The 18,590-nt window shown below is 39.7% G+C and overlaps 4 protein-coding genes and 1 long non-coding RNA gene across 19 annotated transcripts in view; 3 read left to right on the top strand and 2 right to left on the bottom strand.

Annotated features, from left to right (window-relative positions):
* On the top strand, window positions 1-6,523 carry LOC116924335 (toll-like receptor 2). 4 transcript variants are annotated; one of them, XR_006647731.1, is made up of 7 exons: window positions 1-1,242; window positions 2,097-3,154; window positions 3,551-4,043; window positions 4,109-4,212; window positions 4,279-4,819; window positions 6,142-6,235; window positions 6,295-6,523. XR_006647731.1 is itself a non-coding variant. In XM_032930861.2 (6 exons), the coding sequence occupies exons 1-6, from the start codon at window positions 6-8 to the stop codon at window positions 4,576-4,578; spliced, it is 3,135 nt and encodes a 1,044-aa protein (XP_032786752.2). In that variant the 5' UTR covers window positions 1-5; the 3' UTR covers window positions 4,579-5,051. The 4 variants fall into 4 exon arrangements, 2 of the variants coding, with proteins under 2 accessions (XP_032786752.2, XP_032786750.2); XR_004394924.2 differs by lacking the exons at window positions 6,142-6,235; window positions 6,295-6,523 and adding an exon at window positions 4,935-5,051; XM_032930861.2 differs by lacking the exons at window positions 6,142-6,235; window positions 6,295-6,523 and having other exon boundaries at window positions 3,551-3,904; window positions 3,962-4,043; window positions 4,279-5,051.
* Window positions 4,845-5,848, bottom strand: LOC116924338. Its single transcript, XR_006647734.1, has 2 exons — window positions 5,499-5,848; window positions 4,845-5,426 (listed from the first exon to the last, which is right to left on the bottom strand). It is a non-coding gene; the product is annotated as an uncharacterized LOC116924338 (long non-coding RNA).
* A 3,497-nt stretch (window positions 6,524-10,020) lies between the features above and the next one.
* LOC116924347 (replication factor C subunit 3) overlaps window positions 10,021-18,590 on the bottom strand; it is a 41,644-nt gene continuing 33,074 nt past the window's right edge. The window contains exons 9-17 of one of the 11 annotated variants that reach the window (XM_045174827.1): window positions 12,890-13,033; window positions 12,719-12,760; window positions 11,733-12,634; window positions 11,417-11,666; window positions 11,263-11,340; window positions 11,136-11,189; window positions 10,902-11,071; window positions 10,583-10,830; window positions 10,021-10,514 (exon numbers count right to left, since the gene is read on the bottom strand). The gene's annotated coding sequence lies outside the window, so the exon portion shown is untranslated. Of the gene's footprint in view, window positions 10,515-10,582; window positions 10,854-10,893; window positions 11,072-11,135; window positions 11,190-11,262; window positions 11,341-11,416; window positions 11,667-11,732; window positions 12,635-12,718; window positions 13,034-18,590 lie in introns of all 11 variants that reach the window. The other 10 variants (XM_045174824.1, XM_045174822.1, XM_045174821.1 and 7 more) reach the window with 10 other exon arrangements.
* On the top strand, window positions 14,507-16,985 carry LOC116924340. Of its 2 annotated transcripts, XM_032930879.2 has the most exons (6): window positions 14,507-14,965; window positions 15,122-15,205; window positions 15,268-16,292; window positions 16,380-16,472; window positions 16,539-16,758; window positions 16,828-16,985. In XM_032930879.2, the coding sequence occupies exons 1-6, from the start codon at window positions 14,692-14,694 to the stop codon at window positions 16,968-16,970; spliced, it is 1,839 nt and encodes a 612-aa protein (XP_032786770.2). In that variant the 5' UTR covers window positions 14,507-14,691; the 3' UTR covers window positions 16,971-16,985. The 2 variants fall into 2 exon arrangements, with proteins under 2 accessions (XP_032786770.2, XP_032786768.2); XM_032930877.2 differs by having other exon boundaries at window positions 14,510-14,965; window positions 16,539-16,985.
* LOC116924341 (target of rapamycin complex subunit lst8) lies at window positions 17,072-18,582 on the top strand. Its single transcript, XM_032930880.2, has 7 exons — window positions 17,072-17,519; window positions 17,583-17,702; window positions 17,769-17,799; window positions 17,874-17,951; window positions 18,029-18,174; window positions 18,241-18,383; window positions 18,447-18,582. The coding sequence occupies exons 1-7, from the start codon at window positions 17,188-17,190 to the stop codon at window positions 18,560-18,562; spliced, it is 966 nt and encodes a 321-aa protein (XP_032786771.1). The 5' UTR covers window positions 17,072-17,187; the 3' UTR covers window positions 18,563-18,582.

Below are 18,590 nucleotides of genomic sequence, written 5' to 3' on the forward strand. Positions count from 1 at the left end.
AGAAAATGAATAGGTGGCTGAGTTTAGTGGGGCTTTTCTTCGTCACTACCGCTGGATGCATCATCTTTTTCTGTCCCGGTGGGACGGCGTCGTTCGTGCCGATTTTCCAATGGAATAGCAACAACAAAGCGGCTGCCGGAAGAAAAGCTGAGGAAACGAAAACTATTGAGCCGTCATCGTCTTCCATCCAATTACTCCACCAAAGAAATGAATTCCGGGATATGGAAAAAGGGAGAACTCCGGCGTGGGTAGGATCAGACGGATTAATGCGCGTCCCATCGACTTTGCCTTACTGGCCCGCATCCGATACGGCCACAAGCTCGCGAGCATTATCAGACTACAGTGACAACAGGCCTTGTGGCATTGTTGTCCTTCCCGGAATCTCCTCTCCCTTGCAGGCGGATGTCGCCCAAGAACAGGACGTGGCATCAGGTCCAATGAAACCCGATGAAGTGAACGTGGTCGATTCGTTGGCATGTCGATCACGACAACGTCCGTCTTCCTCGCGACAGCGAAACGAGCAACGGTGGCCAATGGCCTACGATCATTCAACTGACTTGAACCCTCCTGTTGACGGCATTGACAGCTTTTCCGAGTTTCTGTCGCCCTCCATCACCCACGAGGATGGCTCTGACGTCTTCTCGTACGATTTTTACGACACGTCCAACTCGTATCCGACCGAGTTCGACGCTGCCAGTGTTGATTTGCCATCCGGTTGCCACGTTGAAAGCGACCCGCCTGGCTATCTCATTTGCAACGACACATCCATGACCAGAGTCCCCGTCGATTTACCGCGCCTAATTTCGCTCTCCGTTTTCGAGCTGAACAACACGAGTGTCCAAGTCCTGGCCAAAGGCGATTTTTATCAGATGGACCTTGTCGACATGAATTTGTGTTCGAATCCTCAACTCGACGTCATCGAGAGGGGAGCCTTCGACAACGTTACGAGCCTCCTCACTCTGTCTGTCAAGCACAATTCGATCCAGTCGCTGGATTGGCAGGTGTTTGACGGATTGGACACGTTGGTCGTCTTGTCCCTACGAGACAATCAGATTGACTTGACGCAAATGTTCCAGGACCCGCCGGATGAGGAGGACGCGATTGTCTTGCCGAATCTGATTCATCTGGATTTGTCGGAGAATCCGCTCGGCGCGCTCAACCGATACGTCTTTTGGCAGCTAGGGCAGTCGCCCATCGAAGAGCTTAATCTCAAGTCGTGCGACCTCAGTTCCATTGATCCAGGTACGTTGCTAGCTGCTAAATAATCATCTTTTCTTCATTTTTTTTTTTTTTTTTTTATGTGATTTCTTTACGGATTAGTTTCTTTCGGTCAAATTCTATGTTCGATAAAAGACTAGTGCGTCGTTACATCAGTATTTGTTATAACGAAATGTCGTGTTTCATTTGTTTCATCGTCCGATTCCGATAGCAATGGACGCCTTGACCCTCAATTTCGTCTCCACTGACATGGCAACTATTTCACTCGGTTGGACGTTAAGATAAAACAGAGGACGAGCTTGCAGATAGATAGCATCCTAACCGGAGGGTGAAATCCGTTGCCAAACTGCTGATAGCCTAACCGTCATTTGCTAACAGACAGTCCATAATATAACATGAATCAACGATCGAATCAGGCGAGAGATTTGACTGGTGCATGCACTCGGATCGTGATCGCTGTACAATAAACAAGCCATGCGGTAGTCGCGACGATCAATGTTTGACAAGCATGCAAATATGAAATCAACGCCTTGTGATTAGGGCTTTTCCAGTCTTGATTTAAATGCACAAGTTTCTACTGCTCCCCTGTTTCACCTATTCAATTATACGAAAGCTAGAGTTGTTTGCGTTGTGTTTGCAGTTGCACCGGGGGAGACTGCCTAAGTTTAGCTTCTCGTCCTTTCTAGTGTCTAGTGTCTAGACTCTTGGCTCTATACTTTTGTTAAGTTGCTTATTCTTTACATGGAACTTGTTGGTTTCACGTCTTGCGCTTTCCAACTTTGTCAGTGTGATTCGCGATCAGGACGTGATTATAACTTGATATTTTGTTCATCTCTTTCACGTTGGATCCTTTGCTGGGGAAAAAAATGAACGCAAAGACGCCTTTGAGCCGCTGACTTCCCTGTTGCACGTCGATTTCTACAACAATCCGAAATTGAGCTCGATTTTCGCGCACGAGACGAGGACGCCGATTCTACCTCCGAGCCTCATTCAGTTGGGACTTGGCTACAATCATCTCGTCCAGAAGGTCCCTGTGCCTTTGCTGCAGAACGTGTCCACGACGCTGAAGACGATCAACTTGTCTGGAAATTTGTACTTTCTCTTAACTGGCAATCTGTGGCCGGCAATTTCGTTTCCGAATTTGAGATTTCTCATTCTGGAAACGTGCAGCATCTCGGTGGTGAATGCGACGGCTTTCGAGAATATGCCTCAGCTGGCCTACCTCTACATGGGCAAGAATCAGCTGACGCAAGTGGCTCCAGGTACGTTTCCCTCTTCGCTGCAACTGTTGAGCGTCAGACAGAATCCGAAGATGAGCGGTTCTTTTGTCATGTCCAAGGACAATTTTGCCGAAATGACGGAACTCGTTTGGCTCGATATGAATTCAATGAAACTCGATGCCAAAAACTTTTCATCGGAGGCCTTTAAGGGACTGAACAAGCTCGCGATTCTGCAGATGCGCGACTCTGGACTGACCGAAATCCCTCCTCGCTTGTTCTCGCCTCTGACTCGACTCGCAATGCTGGACTTGGGCAACAACCCAATCACCACGTTGTCACACCAGTTCTCCCTCGGCCTCGAAAATACCCAGCTACTTCTGCTGGACAATTGTTTCTTGGATTTTCCCGCAGAGGTCGACTACGCTTACCAACCATTTCGTGGAATGCATCACTTGGCGATGCTTTACCTGACTAAAAATAGCATCAACCAATTCACGCCGAATCTAGTGGACAACCTCACGCAACTCTATTTACTCCACCTGAGCGGCAATCAGCTACACACCTGGGAATACGGGACGACGGCTTACATGCCCAGTAGCGCCGCCATCGCCATCTCCGACAACAAAATTCAGTTTTTACCCAATCAGACGTTCGAAGAGTTTTCAAGGATTGCTGCCATTGACTTGAGCGATAACGCTCTAATCTGCAACTGTCAGGTAATGTCGCTGTAACTTGCAACTATTTTTTTTTTATTTTATTTATTTATATATTTATTTATTTATTTATTTATTTATTTACTTGTCGTTGGGAGTTTGTTCAATGTCTTTCAGTGGTCTCGGTACTGGCGACTCTGTTGCTCATGTGCCTACAACTTGACGTCTCTGTCGGGTGTGGTAGAGCGTGATAGACGGCTCGTTAGTTCCGAGGATCCACAGACAGCGTTTCTGTCCAAAACATTTCGCAAAGCTTTTCATTAGTAACGAGCGGCACAATGAGATGTGACGTTGAAAGCGAGAGACCCACGGCATGTGCGTGTCAGTGTTCACATGAAGAAAACAGCGACATTTTGTCGTCCGCTCAGTTTTAACTCGATGTTTCTATTGGCATTTTAGACTCTCGCTTTGCAGCAGCTGGCGAATTCGTCCAACACGACAGTTCTGAAGTGGGAGGTTGAGGGCGCCTACACTTGCACCGACACATCCGCCGAGCCATTCGTTTTGAAGGCAATTCCTCTGATGACTGAAGAAGAGTTCCAGTGCCGCAGTGAACCGGTTACCACTCCCCAGCCGAGCAACGACAAAGAAACGGCGACCGTCGTGTCGTCAGTCGTCGGTGCCATCATAATCGTCATCACTTTGGTGGCCATCATGACAAGCTGCTATTGCAAGCGCAATCAGGGACAGGGCAAATGGTTTCATTTGCGACAACAACTGCAGTTCTTCGGTGGCTCTTCCAGCAGCGAAATGGTTGTCGAAAACGACAGTGAATTTGAGTACGACGCTTTTATTTCGTTCAATGAACAGGATCGACCCTGGGTCTACACTCATTTGGTCCCACAATTGGAGCCACCCAAAGAGTCACAGTCAGACGCTACGGATCCAGCAGGTGAGCTTTTGCCTCTTTCAAGTATTTGCTCCGTTTCTCTCTCACTTATGGCAACACTTTGGTAGATGACGCCTTCAAACCCTTTCGCCTGTGCCTGCACGACCGAGATTTCACCGTTGGCCAACGCATCACTGAAAATATCATAGAGAATATCGCCAAAAGTCGCAAGGTACTCTCCTAGACATGGTTTCACAGCGATTGATTCATGTCACATTATTCCTCTTCTATTCCTAAGGTGGTGATCGTTCTGTCTCGCGGCTACGTTGAAAGCAAGTGGTGTCAGTTCGAGCTAGATTTATCACACCATCGTTTGCTTGAATCGGAGCGTCGCAATGCTCTTGTCCTCATCCTCTTGGAAGATGTGCCGAAACAGCAGCAGAATGCCGGCCTCCGTTATTTGATGAGTACGAGGACTTACCTCGAATGGCGGAGTGATCCTGAAGGTCAAAAACTGTTTTGGCAGCGATTACGCCAAGTGTTGACAGTTCCGCACCCCACTTCAGAGCCCATCCTTAATGTGCACGCAAGTACCTGATTTCGGCAGTTACTTGTTCATTTCTCTCGTTCTTGCTCGCCCATCCTGGTACGATGGTCGGTACGCACATGCGGCTGAAAACCTAAAAGTGCAGTAATCATCTGCAATTTACTCATTGAATCCTCTTTGATAGTCAGTTACCAACAACCACTTGATCTTGGTTATAGATCACAGTGTCTGAAACAAAATGATCGATAATTGAACATCCAGTCCCTGATCATCCATACATAAATTTGTACAGGTAAAATTCTATGTATATATATTTGTCTTTCACTTTCTCCTTGTTCGTTTGAGTACATGAGTTCGCGCTGAAAACCTGAGTGTTTGAAATGTTTAACAAGCGTGTGTACTTCCAGGTGCCCGCGTAAGACAATTCTTCTTCCTGTACCTGAAATGTGAAAATGTAATAATGCTCATATACCCTTTGAATCGTAAGCTACGTTTGGATGCCAATACATCCTCGTAACACTGTTGATTACTATAGATTGGACGAGTGCTTTTCTTCTAGAGTTCCCTAATGCTGTGTAACTTATCACTTATTCCATGAACGACCTTTGCTATTCCCCTCTCTACCGTCGGAGTCTGGAAAACATAATTGATAATGTTGTGTTTTTTTATTCAACTTGTTTGCCAAGTTACATGGTATTATTGATTCAAACGCCACGAAAAGCGGAGACAAGGACAAAGTAAACTTACTATAACCTATCGGCAAATAATCCCTCGAATAAAATGCGGTCCTGGGATAAAATTGGCTTAGTTGGTGAGAAAAACATTTCAAATTCGTTTAGTGACCACTTGGTGCCAACTCAACTTTTTCTTTCTTGTAAAACCTGGCGCCATGGGTTTACCTTTTCAGCGTCCATTGAATATATTATTTTTTTGATAATGAAAAACCATTGGGTTATGAAAATCTTAAATACCTGGGTGTACATGCATAACTTCAAGTTTTCCAAGTCTCAATGTAGTGACAAAGATGAAAATCCTTGCTAATTCTTTGAAACTACACGGCGTCATCTCCAGTTCTCTACAACCTTAAGTGTTCATAGCGAAAGGTTTCCAAAATGATATAGAACTTGTTGTCTGTACTAGTCTTGTGTTACAATTTTGATTGTCCATGTGATGAAGAAAATCGCTTTGTTGTCTTTTCATAAACTCTGTAGTAGACATGTTGGTGTAAGATGCACAATTCAAGTTCGAGCCCAAGATCACCAAGGGTAACAAAAATGAATAAAAATTCAAAAGCAAAAAGAAAACTTGAGACAAAAGTAAAGAAAAAAAAGAAAGAAGTTGCAATGCCATCTATCAAACAAATTTAACACTCAAGTGGATTTGAACATCTCACCTCAGAGGAGTCTACTAAATATTGAATTTGTCGATCGATTGTTAGGCTTGCCTATTTCGATCGCCATCAAACAGTTAATGGCGACGCGTGGTTGTTATGTACACAAAGTAAAATGGCAAAATCAATTCACTAAATAGTTAATTATTGTGTCTGAAACTGTTTCAGACTGCATCAATTAAAATTTACACTTCATTTATTTTAATTTTCTTTTTTTTTTTTAGTCATATTATCAAATTCGTGTTCTCATCATAGTTCAGCTGCCTTCCCTTTCCGGTTACAATGAAGAAAAATCGTTTGAGTCGAAAATATTAAAAGGTTGGACAGAATTATGTGTTCTTATTGATATGTCTCTTAAAATCCTTATGTATTTATAGAACTTACTGGAATTTGTCACAAGAATGGAGAGGTTTGCAGAAAAAGACTTACATTCCAGAAACAACTCTACGTTACAATTTTGATTGTCCATGTGATGAAGAAAATCGCTTTGTTGTCTTTTCATAAACTCTGTAGTAGACATGTTGGTGTAAGATGCACAATTCAAGTTCGAGCCCAAGATCACCAAGGGTAACAAAAATGAATAAAAATTCAAAAGCAAAAAGAAAACTTGAGACAAAAGTAAAGAAAAAAAAAGAAAGAAGTTGCAATGCCATCTATCAAACAAATTTAACACTCAAGTGGATTTGAACATCTCACCTCAGAGGAGTCTACTAAATATTGAATTTGTCGATCGATTGTTAGGCTTGCCTATTTCGATCGCCATCAAACAGTTAATGGCGACGCGTGGTTGTTATGTACACAAAGTAAAATGGCAAAATCAATTCACTAAATAGTTAATTATTGTGTCTGAAACTGTTTCAGACTGCATCAATTAAAATTTACACTTCATTTATTTTAATTTTCTTTTTTTTTTTTAGTCATATTATCAAATTCGTGTTCTCATCATAGTTCAGCTGCCTTCCCTTTCCGGTTACAATGAAGAAAAATCGTTTGAGTCGAAAATATTAAAAGGTTGGACAGAATTATGTGTTCTTATTGATATGTCTCTTAAAATCCTTATGTATTTATAGAACTTACTGGAATTTGTCACAAGAATGGAGAGGTTTGCAGAAAAAGACTTACATTCCAGAAACAACTCATTAATCATTTCAGAAAGCAGGGCCAAAGGATATCATTAATACATCCCAAATGATTAACTGTGTCCGCCAGTAAGCTTTGAACGATAAACAAGAACTTCATGGTTTTGAAGACTGAAGTTCTCCCTTGTTGAAAGGACATTCCAAAATTTCCATTGCCACAAGATAAAATTTTTATTCTAAACTGATGCCCACAAAATCTATTTACACACAATTGGGTGGATGTGAGGGTTGCGTGGATATTGCCGTCAATACTGCAGAACAGGTGCACTTTTGGTCTTAATGTTTATTGACCAACACAATTATCTTCATAACCCTCTTATTTTTTAAAGGAACATGAAACAACTGCTTGTACAGTCCTTGGAAGACTTTGCTGCCAATACGATAGGTTCTCACTAAATTACCATTTTAAGTGTTTTTGTGATGATTATTTGCAATTTGCATTCCCTTTCAGAAGCTCCTGCCAGAATTGTATAAGAAACATACCAATTGATGAATATTTGTTTCATATAAGCTATAAAATTAAGAATTATTTTATCCTTATTTATGTTTTCTTTTTCCTTAATGTAGATTAATAGTAACGGTGGATTTCAAAAGGTTTCTGGAATATGGTGCCGAAAAAATAGTAACGATTGCAAGCGTGAAATTGAGTTTAACGCTTCAGTCACATTCCCTTGTATTACGGTATTAATTATTTAAAAAATTGAAGTGCATATCTGGGCTCCCTTCTTTTCTGTGGTCCCGTTTCCCCTTGACTCATAATAAGCCCGTAGGGGGTCATGCCCCTACTGTACGGTATATATAAAAACAACATATATCGAGGTTTGGAGGGCTCTGGCCGGAAAGGGGACGTGGGGGTCCTCATAGTTCGATGAAATGCTTATGGAGGGCTATGTCGCTACCCACAAATCCGAATTAAAGGTTAATCGCTCCTGTAAAAATGTTCCAAATCTTCAGCTCTTCTTCCGGCTTCTCTTAGCCAAGCACTGGGTAATCTCCCCGGTGAGTCAATTGAGGCAGTGTCTCCCCCTGCCTTGGTTGACAGCAATTTTTGAAATGGTTATTTAACCTTTTAAAAGTTGCAAAATATTTTATCATGTGGAGAATTCTCAATACAAATTTTGTTTTACATTAATTTTGAAAAACTTATTTGTCATATTTTCTTTGTGTTCGCACTCTATAAATTCCTGACATTTACACTTTTTTCTTTTAAGGATTGGACTCTAAACATTGCTGAGATGGCCACTGTTTTGTTTTGTTGTTTGAACTGCGAATTTCCGGATTGCCTTTGAATTATCTCCGATGACATCTTAATTCTGATGTTGGTAGTTAACTGTTGTACGTAGTTGAACCTCATATTTACCAGAGTTTTGTTTACCTGCAGAGTAATTTTGTATACAATCTTTGTATATATCGGATTATATTGTGTATTGAAGTAGTTTCACAGAATTTAATTTAACTCTTTCGGGTATCGATCCCCCAACTTTCGGTGTGCAGTGCCGATGCTCAACCGTTGAGCCATGAGTTATATTTAATTTTTCACTAATATTAGAAGGCACGAAAAGATAATAAAGGTAATTTTTATAGGCTCGTAAAACTATGTGCTAACCTGAATGTCGTTACATAAGGATCATAGCTCTGTGGCAGAGCGTTGGTGTACGATTCTAAAGGTCTCGGGTTCAAATCCCGGTGGAAGTTTAAAACATTAAACGAAGGAATATTGTATTGAAATTCTATTAGATGGATTTATTATAGACATGTTAGTAGGAAATTGTCTAGAATCATGCTACAAAAATTATTCTAAGTCCAAATTTGTTAACTCCATTAACACGAAAATGTAGACAGCACGTAAATATGACTTATAGCTCAGTGGTAGAGCATCGGCACGGTACGCCAAAGACTAAGGGTTCAATTCCTGAAAGAGTCAATCGAATTGTTAAAGTAATCAACAGTTTCGGATGAATGAATATATATTACAATTTGATGTACACTTAGTATTGATCAAGCATTATGTATGAGATCTCTCGGCTGGAGATGACAATGGTTAAAGTCCGTTGCAAAGTGTTCAAGTAACAAAGTACTCAATCACGTCGATAAATCGAAACAATTTATTAAAATTTATTATTGGGAATTGTATTAAAGAATGCCAAAATATCCGTCCCATTACTTCGTAATGGGGAAGTTTCTCGACCCGACTGGCACCTGGGAAGGTAGACCCCTGGGAAGGTTGGAAGCCCAGGACATCAGGAACCTACGTGGAATCGAACCACGGACCTTCGAGTTGCTAGTCGGATGCGATACCTTCCTGGCAACCCCCCCTATATCCCCCCCAATGATATTTGATCCCCTATGTAGAACTTTGCACAGTTACCTTAATGTGCTATAGATTCAGATTTCAATGTAATAACTCTCATAGCTCAATGGTAGAGCGGTGGATTGGAATACGATATATCCTGGGTTCGAATCCCGTTCAGGTGAAGTGGAATTCAGTATCCATGATGGATTACATGTGGAGGCAAGTAATCTTAATATACAATCTATGGAGACGAAAACTGAAATAAAAATTATTTTAATTGTGGGGTTAGCAACAAATAAGAAATTGAATAGTATTAATTTTCATAATGTGTGTTGAACTATACATTCTTCAACTAATTTGTAATGTTCCAGTATGTGCGACTTATAGCACCGTTGTAGAATAGGACTTTTAGACTTAAAGAGTTTTGTAACTCGTAAATCGGAATTACTTTACATTAGAAAGCAACTTGACTCTTTTGGGAATCGAACCCTAAACCTTCTTCGTACCATTCCGATGCTCTACCGTTGGGCCATGAGTCATAAATTTTTATTTTAACTTTTACCAAGAGTTTAAAGGTAACTTGTTCAAACTTGTGATAATAATTTGAAGTAGCCCAAGGTAAATTATTAAAACGCTTGTTAACTGTCATTGAATAACGTCAATAAACCGAATCAGCAAATATTACGTTCTTTTTACCTCTGATGGGATTTGATACAAAAACATACAACGCCGAAATCCAATGCTCACCCATTCGGCCATGATTCGTATATATACACGCACAATACCTTCTAGTTGCTTAAAGGCAACATTTCCCCACTTGTAAATTATTGAAGTATAGGCGATGTAAACGAAATAAAGCATTCGACAAAGTTAGCCTTTCAATCCTGTAAGGATTTAAACCCAAGAAGCGATACCAAAACAGATTCCGAACGCTAATTGGATGGAGAATCTACATAGCTATCTAGCAGAAATTTTTTCCAGTCAGGTTTCAAAAATAAGACCGAAAAAATAAGCAACCATCCACCCCCCTTTTTTTTTTTACCTATTAATATAAAATACAATATTTAGATATGAAATTCAGGGCGTAGGTGGCTAGAACATTCCAGATTGGTTGTGTCTAATCACAGCTCAGTGCTACGCCATAGCTTTAAATCCGGCAATCTCCCTGCAAGGAAGAGAACAATTTTTATAAAACTCCGCCAACAAAACGCCTAAATTGCGAAGCTCTTATACCTGAACAACAACATTGCGAATAAGCAGTAGCGTGGCAACATTCTGGTTGCAACTGGACAACTCTTCCAGAAGATGACGCTCTTCTTCCGACGTCGCGATTTCAATCCAATTAAGCAAGGCACGCTCCTTTCCTGCCATGTTGGCAGCATAATCAACCATCATATGAATCAGCACTTACGTCTCACCGATATCATTTTTCAATGCTTCGACCGTTTGGGTTCTGCCCGATGGTAAAATTCCGCCGCCAACTGTTCAAATCGAGTAGTACGTACTTCAAACGAAATATATGAATTTCTTATTTGTTTCGTTACTTCCTCACCTCCGTCGTCTGCTGTTCTACGACCATAACAAACCTGGAAGCTTTTGACGATGGAAGTTTCTAGGTCGGAGAACCAAGAGGGCAGCTCTTGATAACCATGGGCTAATTGGGCCATAATTACAGTCACTGTCAGCTACAATTAAAGTGGCGTAAGGGAGATTCCTACGAGACTAAAAATTCAAAAATCCTTTGAAAATAGTATTGATTTTAAGCGAACATTTTTTATTTATTTACCCTCGCGGGTTAACAATTGGTTGAAGGGAATGAACGCCTTTTTTTTTTACAATGCTGAAAATATGTTTGCAGCTTTCCTTTAAAATGGTGAAAAATTTAATATTGCAGACGTTCTAAGTTTTATTACCACGAATATGACGTTCTAGTAATTCTGCGAGCAGATCGAGCTAGCGACCTAAGGCTCTTACTTCATCTTTAAGGAAGTCTGTTGGGGAAAATAGCGAAACGAGTAAAGATCTTACTGGAATGCCATAATGCAGGTAACACCTTAATGTAATTACCTTTAAGGGGATGTTTCATCAGCAACACAGTTCAACATAGGGTACCCTAAAGAACAAGATTAATTGGTGGCAAAAACAAAAAAGATTATCAATTTATGTTTCAATTTACTTAAAGAAACGATAAAATAATTTTGGGGTATTTCAGGGTTTAACTTTCTGAAGTGAAAGTTACATTTAGTTTCACCCTAAACTTTTGTTTAAACTAATCCAGACTTTTTTGTCGAACAGTCTTGCCAGAAGCTCCTTTTTCCTAAAACATATTTAACTATTTGGTGAATTGATTTGATAATACCCTCTTTCCATTTATCTAACATACCTTTTTGCAAAACTTATGCTATGTTTTTTCTGTCTCAAGATATTTGGCCAATTTGAACATTTGTCAATTAGATTTCCACCCACGGATGAGTACTTAACATTCCAGCCTTAATACCTAAACAATGTAAGACTAGGACATTAATTTATATAGCATTAAGATTAATAAAACACTGTTCAGGATTCAGGTTCCTGTCTAAGAGCAAGGTGATAATAATTCCTGGATGATGAAAATAGCTCCTAAATCCAATGTGGTTTGGCTCTCAGCTGATGGACCGGAAGACCGTGCATCATTGCCGTATCTTACAAAGCGCCGATAATTAATTGGTTTTTCCCTACATAGAAGCTGATAGAAGCAGTCATAGAACGTTCTATGACTGATAGAAGACAGAACTAGCAAAGGAATATATAAATGTTAAATTTCCATCATCAATTCCCACCAGTTAGACTTGGATCAATTAAATATGTCATATTTAATCCGCGGGGAAGGAATTCAGCGAATGCGAGAAGCTTATCTTGCATCATCAATGTGTAAGAAAACGCTTTAAATGGATGATTTCATGAAGTGATAACAAATTTTCGGTTGCTCGTAAACGCTCTTCACTTGTAAAACACCTAAAGATTGCAAAAATGTTAGAAACTTACAAAAAAATATTTAAAAAAAATACTAACAGGCAATCCCAATTATTCAATAGAGGTAAAAACTTCAAGACTTGCTTTTTGACATTTACCTTTTGTCGTGACATTAACTTAGGCCTCGTACTTAACTTTATTTACTTGACTTTCTTAGGTATTTCAGAAAAATCACGATTGTACAAATTTTGTGCTACAACTGGAATATGGGCTAGTTTAATATGCTGAGGCTCTCAATCTCTAGGCTGAGTCCTTGCTCACAGTTGTGTCAATCTATTAGAAGAATTAAAAATTTTTATTGATAAAACATACAGCATGTCATCTAAAATTAAAAGAATAAAATAGAAAGGACATTACCAAATGCTGATTTGCTAGAAATTCTGCCTGGAAAATCTCATACTGCCGCATGTAAAAATCATTGTCCGTTGGTTGTTACACATACATTTAAAAACAAATCAAACATTATTCAATGGTGGGTTTTGTAATTTCTATATAATGAAAATCAAAATTGCATACTCATATTAATACCCTTATTATTTGAACCAAAGGAGTCTTCCCGATATTTAAAGCTCAACTTCTTCATGAAAAAAGACAGGCTTCTTGTGGCATCACTCACAACCACAGAATGTAGATGTCCTTGCCAACACACCACATTAAAAGCATCCCAAATGCCTGAAAAAAAAAATTAGACAAATGTACACATTTAGTGGGAAATTGTTATGATGCCTAATAATATCTGTAAGAGTTTCAAAAATTTCATTGTGATAAATAATACCACAGACTACGAAGTAAAGACTACGATCGGGGATAGGGCTGAGAGGAATGATCAAAGCTATGCTCGTCCTAGGCCGTATGGTGGCGCGTCGAACGAACTTTCTGAAAGCCATTATTTTTCGTCGTTTGCCTACTGATTTGGGTCTTCACACACCGTAAACTTGTAAGTAAACCATTAACCTTTCAATGTTGTATTTTTTTGTAGATATAGCTTAGATATTCCCCTTGTTGTGTGAATTTTTTTAAATTTCTATCTCTTCTCTAGTCATGATCTATAAATTCCTTTATTACACCCCCTTTTTCCCCCTTTTTCCCCCACCCCGTTTTTCAAAAGAAAGATAGAGGGGTTGGGGGAAAAAGGGGGAAAAGGGGGAAAAAGGTGGTTTAATAAAGGAATTTATAGATCATGACTAGAGATCAGATAGAAATTTAAAAAAATTCACACAACAAGGGGAATATCTAAGCTATATCTACAAAAAAATACAACATTGAAAGGTTAATGGTTTACTTACAAGTTTACGGTGTGTGAAGACCCAAATCAGTAGGCAAACGACGAAAAATAATGGCTTTCAGAAAGTTCGTTCGACGCGCCACCATACGGCATAGGACGAGCATAGCTTCAAGGGGTTTATAGCCGTTCGTAGTCTTTACTTCGTAGTCTGTGATAATACAGGGAAGAACTGCCTTCTTTAACTTAAATTTTTTTAGCAAAAACAAAGTGCATGTTAGAAACAAAAATAAATAAAACCTGGTAGTCAAACCAAAATTAACGCGATGCTCTCAATTAAATTATTTCCAATATTCCAAAGCGTGGTGCCATGGTATAGAGTGCAACGCTCATCGAAGTTCACACACGCATATACTTGCAATGCGCACCGCCATTAACTGTACAATGGCGATCGTAATTGACCTAACAATCGATCGACAATAGTTGGGTAGACTCCTCCTCCATTAAAGGCGTCATCTATTCAAATCCATCCTTCAAGTGACGATTTTGACCGCTAGATGAAAATGGACATTATCTATTTATTTGCAAAATAAACGCAAAACATCGACAACCATCGAAAAAGAGTTGACTAAAAAAAAGTGGGTCAAACGGCGTTCCGTACTATATTATCTCATCTAGACAGAATCACTATCGAGAAACAGCTGTAATTTCGAGTTCAGTTGTCAATCCTTTAGAACTTGCGATTTTTGATTGATAGATGGCAACGGCGGGCCCACCTTTTTCACCCTCCTTCTACAATTAAAATCGAAATATGATCTTAAATTATACGTTTCATACTTATGTAGCTAAAATCGCCTGTTAAAGCTGTATTTTATTTTTTATTTTTTATTTTTTATTTTTTTCATGGAAAGAGCCCACCCGACAAGCTTTAACACAGCGAAATAGGGAAAGAGTCCCATCCTTTAGTTAAGAGTAGTCCATGGTTCGGGCGGTCTGCTAGTTTGATTTCAGCTCCGATTGGAGTACCACATTAAAAGTTTCACATTCAAGTCATTTAAGGTTTTCGTTGTCACATTTGATTTCAGATATGCATTGAACATTCCGGGGAATGGAAAAGAAGGCACATAAAAGATGTTTCATAAGTGGTTGTTGTGGCAAAAATGATAAAGAAAATACACATGTTGGGGTTTTCAGTGTACCCAAGGCGTCGTTAGCAATCTGGCAAGAGATTATTCCAAAAGATGGTCTGACAACTTCTTCAAAAATTTGTAGCAGACATTTTGAAGAGGCCGATATCGAAAAAGGGAGAATAATTCAAGATAAATTCTACCCCTATGCTAGATGGAGTCTTAAGCCTGGTGCTGTCCCGAAACTTTTCCTAGGTTCTTATTCTATTCACTCTTTGTAATGCCTACTAGCTAATTCAGTTTTTTATAGCATATGATGGCGTTTTTATCTTTCATGTGATCTGTTGTACAAATTTTATTTTTGTACCTGACACAAACAAAAATGTAATTTACTCATCTTTTTTCTTCTAGGATCATCTATTTCACTTCCAAGTTCATTACCAAACACTAAAGATGCACCACAGAAATGCAGCAGTTCTAAAACTGTCACTAAAGGTTGTTGTTGTTATTCCAATGGCAGCTGTGGAAATAACATTTGTCTGTGTGTTCTTTTTCAGATTCACCTATTGTACTTCCCCGCTTATTACCAAAAAAGACAACTGATACACCATGCAGTCACGTTTGTGACCCAAATGGCAGCCTTCCTGTCCATGGCCCTGTAACTCACTATATCCTATTACAGGAATCTCTGCCAAGCTTTACCTTTCAGAATTCCAATATGAATACCCAGCTAATTCAGAATGGTCCCAGTTTGAATACCCCCAGTTGTTTGCCTCCGATTTCACCCATACCTTTGGTGCAAAATCATAACGTCGGTGTTGCTCCTTTCACACCGATTCATTTTGACCACGACTACGTTGTAGATACTGCCCGACCAAACGTTCCTGTAGAAAAAGGCAACTCTGAAATCGCTGCACCACAAGTACAATTACAAGAAAGTCTCAGCATGTCTTCATCTGCTGTACACGATTTCGACCACTGCTATGGTATTCGTCCCTCTTCTTCGATTCCAACGGTTGAAGAGCCCTACCTTGATTTGGATGCTGTTGGTTATCGTGACTTCATCTCTGGTGTCCGTTTTCCTTCGGCCGAATGGTACTGGTCGTTCAACGAACGAACCAAACTTCTCATCTGTTCTTGTCATTCCATTTCCCACGATGGTGTGATGACTATAAAAACTGTGAGAATCCTCACCAAGTCCAAAGTTGAACTGTTTCTCAATGGAAAATCGATTAAGCCGCTGCACATGAAATTTGAGTTTCAAATGAAAAAGGAATTGTCAAACATTCTTGAGGCTTTCCACATTCGAAAAAGATGTAAAGGAATTGTGGAAGAATCCCTGACAGATGTTAAAGTGACGGATAAATGTGCTGGTATTAAGGACGGAAATGTGTGGCGGTCGAAGGAGTGCTTGGGACTCGCAAACATCAATGTTCTCTGCTCAAAATGCCAACTGTTAAAGAAATATTTGAGGCGGATGAAGAAAAAAGATCCCACAAATTCCAAAGATTTAAAAAAAAACTATAAGCAAAAACTGAATACCTCCCGAAAAGCTCTGCAACGAATGAAATGTAAGATGGAGGTAATTCGAAAATCCGCAAAAAGTTTACGAAATAGGTTTTAAGAAAAATTCTAATTATTATTTTTTTGTTCTAATGACGAACAACAGAAGTATTCGGCTACCATAAATCAACTGCGGAGAGAAAGACAAAAGTTAATATGGAACGACTTTGATGCCAGAATCAAGATGCTAAATCCAAAAGTAATGCACTCTTTACCATTTAACAAGACTTGAGTTATATCATCAAAGCATGTTTCTCTTTTCTAGGAACAACTGGTTGTTAAAACAATGATAGCTAAAGCCAAGGTGAATCCAGGAAGGAACGATAGGCTCACGGCAATGCGCTATGATCCGGAATTTCTCGCAGACTGCTTACTAATTAAACAGAAAAGCAGTGCGGTATACAAGCATTTACGCTCCAAAGGCATTCTTCCTCTACCGAGTCAAAGCACACTCTTAAGGATGGCGAAAAAATCAAATCTCGAAGGTTTAAACACTGAGGAAGCTGGCTTAGTTCACGATTCTGACGAACCACATCAAAATACATTTGATTCAGATCAGTTAGCTTCAAAGAACCTGTTGGAAGAAAATATAGAAAACGGAAGTCCCGAGTTTACCGACTTTACAGAGGCCATGTCACCTGAAATTGTATTGCCGGAAACAGAAGAAATGATTGTTGAAATTTATTCAGTTGAATAAAAATGTGACATAAAATTAGAAGGGTTTTATTAGAAATGTTTTACCTAATTAATTTGATCGTTCGATTAATTAAAGCGATATCACGGTTTGGCAACACAGACTCGATCTCGTAGTTTGATTTTCTGTGTTGTCTGCTTGCTTTGTGGCTTTCAGAAGAAAAACAAACAGGAAATTTCCAATCGGTTTGACCGGAACGAAGAACAAATTAAAGATCCTTATGGGAAACAACAATGAAGATAAAGTGATTCTAGCCACGGGAGGTTATGATCACTCAATTAAATTTTGGGAAGGGCACAGTGGCGTGTGCACTCGCACCGTAACTCACCCTGAATCGCAAGTGAATGCTCTTAATATCACTCCCGACAGCCAGCTCTTGGCAGCTGCCGGATACCAACATATTCGCATGTACGAAATTAACTCTTCTAATCCCAATCCAATAGTCAATTATGAAGGCATTTCGCGTAATGTGACTGCAGTTGGATTTCATGAAGATGGGCACTGGATGTACACGGGAGGTGAAGACTGTTCTGCTAGAGTTTGGGACCTGAGGTGATGACTCTGTATGGTAAAATAGACATAATGTTAAACATGCTTTTTTGTGCTTATTTCTAGAACAAGGAACTTACAATGCTCTAGAATATTTCAAGTCACAGCTCCTGTAAATTGTGTTTGCTTGCATCCAAACCAAGGAGAACTGTTGGTAGGAGACCAGAGTGGTGTCATCCATATCTGGTAGGTTTTGGTTTGATAGTAACAATGCAATTGAAACTGATTCTCAGCTATATCCTGCTTGTATAGGGATCTGCGAACAGATCACAATGAACAACTGGTTTGTTTTCGAAACTGATTGAATTGTGTTACCAATCCTTTTTCATTCCATTACATTAGAGTTTAAACAAATAGATTCCAGAGCAAGATGCCTCAATCCAAGACATTTCAATAGATTCCTCTGCAAATTTCATGGCAGCCATCAATAACAAGGCATGCACTAGTTAAACAAGAAATTTTGCTTGGTTAGAGAAGCATTTTGAACTTGATTTTTACTTACTTTTTTACAGGGTAACTGCTATGTTTGGAGCTTAACTCCCGGTACCAAACTGCCTGATGGGGAAGAAGGTTCAACACCAACTCAGCTGCGACCGAAAAGCCGTTTACTAGCCCACAAGCGCTATGGTCTCAAGTGTAAATTTAGTCCTGACGCTAAGTACGATGGCGTGAAATTTTCGCTATCGTGCATACGATTAAAACCTTTTGCCATTTCTTTGCTAAGGTATTTGGCAACGACGTCGGCCGATCAAACAGCAAAATTATGGAAAACCTCCGACTTTACCCTTCATTCAGTATTGCAAACTGAAAATCAACGTTGGGTGTGGGACATTGCATTTTCAGCTGATTCCCAATTTGCTATAACAGGTACAAGTCATCAATCGGTGGTGCTAGTGAACCTGTTGACATGTTTTTATTTTGCTTCGGCAGCTTCTTCCGACAACAAGGCGAGACTGTGGAATATCGGAACCAGCGAGATAACTAAAGAATATATTGGCCATCAAAAAGCTGTAACTTCTTTGGCATTTCAAGATGGGGCACCGTAATAGAACAACATTTGATATGTTTTGTTTG

Source organism: Daphnia magna, linkage group LG6 (genome assembly GCF_020631705.1).
Source record: "Daphnia magna isolate NIES linkage group LG6, ASM2063170v1.1, whole genome shotgun sequence".
NCBI lineage: Eukaryota > Metazoa > Arthropoda > Branchiopoda > Diplostraca > Daphniidae > Daphnia > Daphnia magna.